This window comes from Clupea harengus, chromosome 14, assembly GCF_900700415.2.
Source record: "Clupea harengus chromosome 14, Ch_v2.0.2, whole genome shotgun sequence".
Taxonomy (NCBI): Eukaryota; Metazoa; Chordata; class Actinopteri; order Clupeiformes; family Clupeidae; genus Clupea; species Clupea harengus.
Window position 1 is genome coordinate 7871924 of NC_045165.1, and position 10733 is coordinate 7882656.

The window sequence follows — 10733 nt, forward strand, 5'->3', positions numbered from 1 at the left end:
CACAGTAACACTGAAAATATTTGAAAAACATCCAGAATTTGCATTCCTCGAGAAGCACTCCAACCAAGAACAACAGTTATTTATTCATTAAAAGTGTTAAAAATCCAGTACACTCATTCGACCCAAAGCTTTTAATAGGAAACCACAACAAAAAAACCTTAAGTCCAAACCCACGTTTGTCTCCATGTTTGGTGATTTTTCTTTCCTTTCCCAAAGCCTGGATGCCTTTCCCCAATCGCAAAGCCTGGATGCTGCCCCTTCACCATAATACTTTTGTGCTTCATCCGCTTACAGTAATGGGAGAGAGTTCACAAAGACTGCTGAATATTTTCTCTTTCAGTCTGAAGGTATGTCTGATGAACTGGCAGAATCTGTTATTGACTAGGTAGTAAAAACCAACGAAGAAGACGTAACTCCCACAAGAATAATGGGTGAATACACTGGCCTGAGTGGAAGCGCTGCTGCGTCTATGGCCCTTGAGGACACACAGAGAGTGATCTTGTGGAGAGCAAGTGGGTTTGGGTTTAGACACCAAAAGAAAACTAAAATAACAATATATGGTGGGTAGGAGTTGTGGAATCTAGCTTTGGTAAAAAGGTGTCAAGCAAGTTCCCACAGATTTGTATAAGATAATAATTTGGGGGTTTATAAGAAGAGGTGATGGTGAGGTATGGTATTGTGACTGGAAAAAAACAGAGGTTGTATGTGTGTATAGTGTGCCTGAGAAAAAAGTTGAACAATGCTGGGGGGGGGGGAGAAAATAAACAATCCACAAATGTGAAATGAATGGGTGATGAGAGGCTGCTGTAAGGAACCTGAGAGTTGATTACAGAGGGAGAACTCCCAAGAGAGTCGAGGAAATGGTGAATGATGGTACGTGCTGAGAAGGGAAACTAGAGGATGCTCGACACAGAAGAGACAGATACTGTGTTGTGCTGAGAGATGTTTTCCTGCTGGGCTTGACTGGCACATTGAGTGTTGAGGTAAAGGCAGGTAATTTTCTGGTCCTTGCAGAGAGGAGATGTGGCTCACCTGGATGCCCAGAAGGCCACAGGGGCCTGTCTAGGCATACATGGTCAGCTGGAGCCACTGTATTTATGGAGAAAAAGGACATGATTTAATCCATTGTCAGCTATGTAAAACTTGATCTAAAGAGGGTTTGCTCATGCATGGTCTTTCTTCTCACCTCAAGAACACTGAGCCTGATCATGCCATCCCCGTCCTGGTCAAAGGCCTGGAACGCCCCTAAAAGAGAAAAAGGTGTTTGCATCAGGCTAAGGCCAAGCCCAAGAGATCAGTGCCGGTCTCTGTGTCTAACAACCTGTCATACAACCTGTCATACATATCCCTGAGTATTTATGTAAAAATACTACTTGACTATGCACCACAAGATGTTCTGCATCTTCTGCAGACCCTAGGGTGTGTGCAATGACAAAAAAAAGTATTAGTACACAGACTGACTGACTGTCTGCTGTATGTCCGGTGAGACAGCCTTGGGCTCACACTTACTGAACATGCCCTCCAGGCGCACCAGACAGCTGACAAAGCTGTCAAGGTCAATGTTCATGCTCTCATTGGCATAGCGCATGGTGATGATGTCATACAGCTGGTTGTTGAGACGGAAACCTGAATGGTACACAAAACGAATAACTGTACAGCGACAAGTCCATTAGAGTCCATTTGATGTCAGTCTCTAGGTAAAACACTATTATAGCCTGGTAAGGCTTGAAGGGAATGTTTAAAAATACCAGTTTGGTCTAACCTGCATCATTCACAGCATTCCTCATCTCATAGCTGTTAATGCATCCAGTCTGCTCAGCGTCATAGTGCTTAAAGATTCCCTGCAAATACAAAATAATAACGATAAGTGAGATCAAAGAGATTGACAATGAGTGAAGGTAGCTAGAGACATACATACCTGCCACTGTTTAATTTTGTTCCACAGGTGCCTAAACTCCTGTAGGTTAAGTCTGCCTGTCCCATCCATCTGGACAGATATGGTTAAGAAACCAAAACAATGTTAAACCAATCACTTCCATCAATTAGTTAAATGGGTATGGGTACAGAGCAGAGACATGCACAATATGATTTAATCTCTGCCTGCCAAGTACAACTGAGATGTAGTGGAATCTGGCAGCTTATGTGTTTTTTATTGTTTTATAGTCTTATCAGTAGCATCAGCGCAATATGCTCTGACTGCGCAGGCAATCTCATTGTAATAGAGTGACTGCGCAGATACAGCTAGCTGATGTTCTCGATACCAAGGATACATCCATGAGGGCAATCATGCTCCGACAGCTCTCCAAGCTAAAGCCCTCTGTGTTCATTTCCTTATCTGTGTACAGAGAATGAAAAAGGGGAAAAAAGAGAAACGAAGGTGGAGAGTTAAGAAATACATGGACTTAGCATTAGCATGATGTCTGACAGGGAATCATCTTACTCACGTTTGGAAACCACCCTGTTCAGGACATTCTTCAGCTCATTGGCTGAGATCTCCATTTCCTGTGAGGTGGAGAGGACAGAGCCAGTTTGGGTATTTGCAGACTATGCGCTATAGATGGCATCTCCACACTTGTCCGTGTGAGTGAACATCCATCTAGGAGTGTAGGTATGACAGCAACAGAAAAGAAGTAACCACTTCCCCCATTACCACCATACTCACACTCACAATCCCCCCCAGCACTCCCTGGTCTCCATGTACTCACATCCCCCGCTATCTGCTGGAAGATGGTCCGGAACTGCTGATCCTCCTCACTCTCCTCGCCTGCTGAAGCTGGTGCTGGCTGGATGGCACGTGAGGCAAACACACACAGACATAGTGAGAAGTCATGCTCTTATATGCCCTAGCATGTTTTTCCTTCATTATGAAGTCTCAATATTTAGAGGTTTGTGGACATTAATTGTATTATGAAAAGAAGGATAAAAACATAGTACGTCTTTAAATTAACAGTTTTTCTATTGTTGGTTACTAATGTTTTGATATCTATTAATGTTTTTGTATCAATAGGAAATGCAAATAAACAGATTGCTAAAAATAATTCAATTGTGTTATTTCCATTTTAATGACACGTAAAACAAATGTTCTCTACAAAGTTGACAAGATAATAAAGGTCCAGGAATACAACCCTGATGAACTCCACATGTTCTTAACGAGGATATATTGAGTGAGATTGAGTGTAACTGCAAATACATAAGGGCAGACACTAAGTTGAAGGTGTTAATATAAGGATACGTACCACCGGATGGTCAGCCTCGATCCTGTTCTCTATCTCCCTAAGTAGAGATCAATGAAAACAGTGATCATCATAGTAACCCACATGAGTTCAAAAGCAGCTGGACTACAAGACCGTGCCAGAGCCTCCTTTGGCATCTTCAGCAATTGTGATTTAACAGCTGGTGGAATTTCACTTTTGTAAAGAATTGTAACTCCTTTACATGTGCCGTTAGTTACTGAAGTTTACTTCAGTGTCAACTTCAAATCACAAACACTTACCGTCTTAAATAAAACTGTGAAGAAAAGCTTATTTGTTAGCATATTTAAAGAGAATTTAAGATTTTGATCCTGAAGACGTATTTCCTTTGATTTCAGCCTTTTCTCCTGTAGTGTTCTTGTTTCTGCTGGTCCTCTCAGTCGACAGTCCACTCTGCCAACTCTGATTCAGTTACAGTATGGTAGACCTAACATGTTTCTTCCATGCTTCCATGTTGACAATTCCTCTATAATAAAATGCTTGTAAACACCAAATGCCCTATTACTGAGGAATTGATGAGTTGCTTTGATCTGCGTCTTCCCAAGAATCCTGGCACTGGAAGCACATCTCGGGTGAATCCACAGTTGGTCACGTCTTCATTTTTCTGGGGCAATTTGGGTGCAGACCAGATGGAAATTTAATACTGAAAGGGAATGTTTACCGGATCGTGCCCAAATCTGAAGTCGCTTGTCCTAAAAAAGATTCCATTACAGCTTCGAACTGGGGCCGATTTCTTCCAGGTCTACAAATCAAATCGCCGTTAAAATTGTTTGTCCTTGGTGGTTTTGTCCCCACACCCACACCCCCAATCGAACCAACCCTCACCCGCACTCCTCCCCCTATTCAACCCAATCCGTTCTCCTTGCCTCTCTCTTCCCACCCCCAAAGAGACAAAGTTCTCAAATCACTACTAAATAGACATAACATATTAATCATTATTGACTTACATACGCCATGAAACTATAACTAGCCAATGATTTACATGAATAATAAACATTAATATACATGAATACATTCACACAAATCTGAAAGCACTGAACACTTCAAAACACCCCAGCACAGCAAGAGACCTAGATAAAATCCCGGTCACCAAAGTCAGAGATACTCATAGTGTACCCTTAATTCTCCCTCCGCCCCCACTCACTCAGAGGTGTTCCTTTTTTCAGAGAAGACGCGGAGGATGAACTCGCCCTCCTGGTGGGGTTCATAGGTGGAAGGCACGATGACATACTCTCCTGGACTCAGTCGAAAACGCTGGGTCACCTCCCTCAGATTGATGTAAGACTTGCAGCGAGCCTTTGAGGAAGTGAACAGGAAGAATTCCTTCTGCATGTGCTGCTTATTTCCGTGCATCTGGCACAGGGGTGGATGACAACAGGGGAAACATGGGGGAGGTTGTGATATACAGTGTCTAAACAGGTCAATAATTAATTAATTTAATGAATGGAGTAAACAAAGAATGTAGTGACAAAAAACGAGGATGGCAGTTTGTGTAACCATACGCATACACTGAGGTAGCCGTGATACTGAGCAGGTCTCAAAACATGTTGATGGTCTCAGACAAAATACTATACCTCTTTTGGCACCTACGGAGACAGGAAGGACAAACATATTAAAATAAACATTCTAAAATGTCTTTGTTTAATGTGAATTTCAATTACTTAACTTATTTCTTCCTGACATGGAAAAAAATAGTGAAAAACTTGCAGTAGCAGCACCTCATAGATGGCAAATCCTATGGTGAACAAGTTAGCACCCATCTTGCGCTCTTTTCTACGGTTCTTTTGCATCAAGGACACGACAAACGTGCAGGCAACCTCATTGTCCTCTGGGTCATCATCCTCTTCCAAGAGTCGCAGACGGTACTGGGGATTGGTCCAGAAAGTATCTACAGAAACGAAAATATATTACCATGGATCTTGCTGCTATTCAGACAGTGAACACATATTTCCTTTACACTGCAGAATTATTTGCATTATACACTGCATACCATATGTATGGCTCTCTAAGGTGTACTAAAGCTTCACATGCAACATTGTGCTGTGCAGGGGCTGTGTAACTTTTCTCTAATGGTTATTTACACTGGCATTTTTACATTTGACAGTTTTGTGTGTGTGTGTGTGTGTGTGTGTGTGTGTGTGTGTGTGTTTGTCCGGTGTTTTTTTTTACCTGGGTAGTTCCTACAGCCACCTGCTGAACACCCTCGCACCCAGCGCCCCTCGTTCACAGACACTGTCCACTTGTGTATCTTGTCATCCTCCAGTGCATCAGGGGTAAGGTTACAGATCTCAATCTTGGTGTAATTCTTCTTAAAATCGTCAAATGACATCCTGAGTAACAAATGGAGATCGTTTTAATAGATAATGCACATCTGCTACAAAGTCCAGCTTCAACATGCTAAATTGAACACAGACATGCATTTGAATATACTATTTGACATGTTGCTCACCAGAACTCTCCGTCCTCAGCATTCTGATGCTGAAGTTTCTCCTTCTCAGTTTTAGAGATGCTGGTCCACTCCTTAGAGCTAAACCGATGAGGTAAAATTACATTAGAATGACTTTGTTGAGGTAACAGTAAGTGGAGAAAGTCAACTTTAGAACCTTTAGCTTTAGCTTTGCATAGAAAACCTAACAAAAATGATTTGATGGCTCACTTGTCACTCCAAGGTCCATTCCACTCCACCTGACCCCATGGGTTGCGGAGACGCACCAGGCGTACTTTGGAGTCCTTGTGCTGGGACTGCTTACACTGAGCAAAAACACACCATGCCACAATTTAAAATTCACGGTACATGATACATTATAATACACATCTCATGGTTGGTGAAACACAAAACTAAAAATATTGCTGAACAATACTTACAACACAAATCAAGGGATATTAGGGAAACATATTATTTGGCCTTGTCTCAGTACCGGCTCAATACTGTATGTATTCATTTTAAAATAATAAAAGATATTAATACTTAAACATAGCATCTTACCTCTTCAACAGCTGTCACAGAGTAAGCATGTCCTTTCACAAGCCCTGTCACTGTGCGTGTCTCAAAGCGAGCAGGAACCAGAGACTGGGAAAATAAAGACATCAGTTTTACTCTACACACCTATCCATCTATCCATCTGTCCTAATACTATCCATCTGTGTCTGTTAGAGGCCATCCAACCAGCCAACCACCAAATAGATGATGCATTATTTAGCTGTGAAGAATGGGTCTCAGTGCAATGGGTACAGAAGCTCTCTTACATCGATGGAGCAGCCCATGAGGGAACCCCTCTCCAAGGCCTTTTTCATGATCTTGAAGAGCTCCTTTGGGGCTTCCTTCATTTCATAGAATTCGGTCACTCCTCCAGTGAAGTCCTCCATGGCCTCTGTGGTGTTGCCTCCTTTGAGGGCCTCATAGGAGCCATGCAGCCTGGAGAAGGGGACGGGATGTCATTTTAATTATATATTTATTGTGAATTACCCCCAAAATAAACCCAAAACACTCATATGCACATGTACACAGATTAGACCACAAATGGGGACATTAAAATGTGATAGTCACAATAGCTTGTGGATGATTGATGGTGCAATGCGAAATATACCATGGCCCTATCTAGTGTAGACTGATTAATAAGAATGGATTAACAACTTGTTTTTTTTTTCAAAATCTGGAGAAAGCTCACTTGGCATAGGCCTTTTCCAAAAGGGCACTCCAAAACTCATTCCTTTCCGCAGACTTAGTGAACACCAGCTGATTGTTGAAGGTGGGGATGCGGTCATCGATGACAACATCCACCCAATCACCGTACCGCCAGAACTACAGTGAACACATGGAAGATAGAGGGATTTTTGGAAGTAACAGAGTCGCACAGGTGACTATGCTATCATACAGAACATCACTGTTGGTGGCCAGCACTTACCTGGAAATGGAAGATTCCACCATAGCCATCACTGAAACTTTGCTCTATTGGGACAACTCTGTAGAGCAGCTTCTCATGGAGTGTCAGAGAAACAATGGCAGCCAACAACCAGCAGTCACCTATTCACACCATGGAAACACCTGACAATTAATCACAGTCACCCTAATTCTCTCACTAACAATTAGTCAAAAGCTTTCATATTTCATATTTGGACTGCTTTTGCAATGGGCAAAATAACACAACCCTGCTGACATCAGTATTTTGCGGGCCCTAGGAAATGTGCCAGGGTGGTGTCTGCTTGATCTGGGGGACAATGTTCATTTTAGGGGGGGAGGGGGCACCATGCCCTGTCCACACCTTTGTCCCCTTGGATGCCTTTTATTTTTCATGTACATCGCAGGAACAATGAGAAGTGCTGCAGCCTAGATTCCCTTCCAGTAGAGTAAGCACAATGTGGAGTGGCCCCAGGTGAAGAGGGCCTATGCACAGGGGCCCGGAGAGAGGGTCTAGCCAGGGCCCATCAACCGCACTTTAGCCTGGTCAGACAAGCCTCAGCCGCAGCCTCTCACTCCTGATGACCTGGGTCACTCTTGGCTCTGTGCACCTCCACCTCACCACCTCTCTCTCACTCACACGTAGTCTTTCTCATTACAGATCATTGGACTACATCTCATCTGGACACTGTTGTTGTGTCTGCACTGAATAATGACATTGTGTATGAGTCTATTACCCAGGTCTCCTTGACAAATGTCTGTCCTGCTGGCTCCTCCAACAATGAATTCGGGATTATCAGAAATTTCCTGTAAAATCAAGAAATATTAGAAGTGCAAAAGTTAATACTTACAAGAGTAATTCAATTACTAAATTACTAAATTAGCCTGACAGTTAGGAAGGAATTAATTGGTTTGTTTATCTTTTTTAGGTGCAAAGTCTGAAAGAAATCCCCATAGATAGACAAGTGTGGACATCTAATGTATAGTTACAGGGATGGTACTTAGTCTAAAATAACAGAAAGGGAGATTAATTTAGAGTAAGACAAATGTATTTGTGAGTCAATTCATTGAAGTGAATCCAACCATACATTCCATCCTTACCATACAGTCAGCAGTTGTTACCATTGAACTGCAGTGTACTGTAATATGACATTGTATTTAACCTTGTGTGGAACCATTTTAATTATTTTAACAGCTTCATGGCGTGTCTGGAGGGATGCCTGTAGTTTTAAGAGTATGAGCATAGATGTTGGTATGGACACAGTAAGTCACATGGCCATCATAATAGTGATTATGGGTCCCCCAACACCATTGTTATGCTATAAGAAATGACTAGTGATGGACATTTTGATGGCTATTTGGGCCAGTGGATTCTCTGCTGGTCCTTTTTTCTTTCTTCAATATCATTTGTGCTATATTGTAACATGTTTTGCAAAAGAAATTATACATTTAGGTTATAATTGTATCCAAATTCCATTGTATGTGAATACAATGACAATAAAGGCTTTTCTATTCTATATCTATTAGATAAATATATATAATATATAATTCAATAAGATGCTTTAAACCCTTTAGTAACTGAATAGTTTGGGCATTGTACATTGACAGTTTAACAAAGCATTTGACTCAGTTCTTGTGTATGAGATCACACAGTGAGCTATCCATACAATTACCCATGATCACATGAAAGACAAATACAACAATAAGCCCTTCCCCTCAAACATATAGCTTTTAAAATAACAATGAATTCATTTAAAAAAAAAAACATATCATGGTAACTAAAAAATGTGTTCTTTTTTTGCTCTTTCACCCCTCACCTAGTTAGTAACAGACAACCAGCATACTTTTTAGCTGCCATATTCAACAGAGTTTACAGAAGTATTTAGTTGCATTCTCCAAAAATGCTTGCTAGCAGGTTTGAATCTCCATTCCGAGTTAAACTCCAAGCTCATGCGTAAGACTGAACTGTGCTTTTGTTACGTTTTTATATTCAAAGATTATTCAAATTGAAATTTCTAGATATCCAAACAGCGTTTTGTACCCTACAAATCCTCCTGGGAGTGAGGATAATTACTATAGCTCTCCATCTGTTATTACATTAGCTTCATTTCAGCTAGCTAACACTTCCATCACAGGAGTTCCCAAACAGGAAAAGCAGCAGCTCCATGTCCTCCTGCGACCACCATGTCTCCCATACATGCCCATCCTACCTTGGGTCTCTTCCAGACGATGTTCTTGACTTTGTTGGATTTGTGACCCAGCTCTTTGTATCCCAAGGACTCCACGGAGGCCGGAAAAGTGTCATCCTCAAACAGGGTCTTCTTCTGGAGGCACTCCTGTTTGAGGAGGTTGAAGTCCTGTCCGCTGAAGCGCAGAGGCTTGCTCAAGGATCCTTCCCCGTCCCTGCGTTCTCTCTCCCGGATCAACCGGTCGCAGAAAAAGCCAGACGGAGTATAGGGCATCACGACTCACCTGATGGACTTTTTTTGTTGCTGATAAAAAACTGGCTTTGGCCACCTCTGGTAAAATCTTACAAGCCTAAAAATCTCTGGCATAAATCCAAACTGCTAATCTCTGATTGGCCGGCTCTCCAAATGACGTCCCTTCGCACCTGGTTATGGAGTGGACACTGCCACTAGAAGAATGAGACATTCATCTCACGTATGTTAACATTCCCTTGGCCATGCACACACACACACACACACACACACACCTACACACAGACAAACACACAAAAACACACACATACACACCCAACTACATGGGCATACATACACACTCATAAAGTGGGTTCCCATTGGCCACTGAACAATGAGGGTTCCCTAACGATGCCCTCGTGCCAGCATTGTTGGGGAACACAAAGGGGGAGTGAGCCGTGGCGCAGTGGCTGCAAAGAGTGGGTCGGCTGGTGGGATGGCCTGCCTCAGCAGAAGGCATTCAAGCCCTTTAAACCTGTCCTCAATGGAGCTGCATTGAGCAGTCTCAGCACAACGCCACCAGGCTAATCCTGAGAGACAAACCAATGTTGTTTTTTTTTTTTTCATTTTCGGTGGGAGGGTGGTGGCAATGGGAATCTGACATTGAGACTGACGCGTTATGTCCCAGTCAAAATTACGCAGCTTTTTTTTTTTTTTTTTTTTTAAGTGGGGCACTTTGGATAGCCATGGACAAGCCACCATGTAACACAAAGCATCCAATTCAGGGATGGGTCTCATTTCATCACCCGTCATGTATACTGAGGGTGGTCATTGTCATAGGGTTGTCTGCCAAGGTGTAACACCACATGACCAAACTACTCTATTTGGTATGACATGACATTCTTTTGAGAGTAAAATGGACCACTACGTTGAACATTTGGGCTAAAACAGCAGTTCCTACTCTGACTTCATTGTCTGCTTTGTTAAGTATCACACATGGCAAAGGTCAAAGGTCGGTGACCTAATATATTCACCGTTTCCAAAAAAAATGCATTTCAAAAGACTTTCATTGATCATTTGTGAAGCCATTAGGCATCATCAGCATTTGAAAGTTTGTGTTGGTGAAACCATTTTGCATGCGGCCCTAACAGACAATTGATTAACAAT

At 42.2% G+C, this 10733-nt stretch overlaps 1 protein-coding gene across 1 annotated transcript; it reads right to left on the bottom strand.

Moving 5' to 3' along the window:
* Positions 1–63: 63 nt before the first annotated feature.
* Positions 64–10651, bottom strand: capn3a (calpain 3a, (p94)). Its single transcript, XM_012826251.3, has 21 exons — positions 9360–10651; positions 7887–7956; positions 7157–7275; positions 6920–7053; positions 6498–6666; positions 6238–6321; positions 5908–6002; positions 5701–5778; positions 5421–5581; positions 4970–5139; positions 4826–4837; positions 4396–4604; positions 3237–3273; positions 2706–2783; positions 2445–2502; positions 2271–2335; positions 1919–1987; positions 1763–1841; positions 1510–1626; positions 1187–1245; positions 64–1089 (listed from the first exon to the last, which is right to left on the bottom strand). The coding sequence occupies exons 1-21, from the start codon at positions 9609–9611 to the stop codon at positions 1063–1065; spliced, it is 2142 nt and encodes a 713-aa protein (XP_012681705.1). The 5' UTR covers positions 9612–10651; the 3' UTR covers positions 64–1062.
* Positions 10652–10733: the final 82 nt, after the last annotated feature.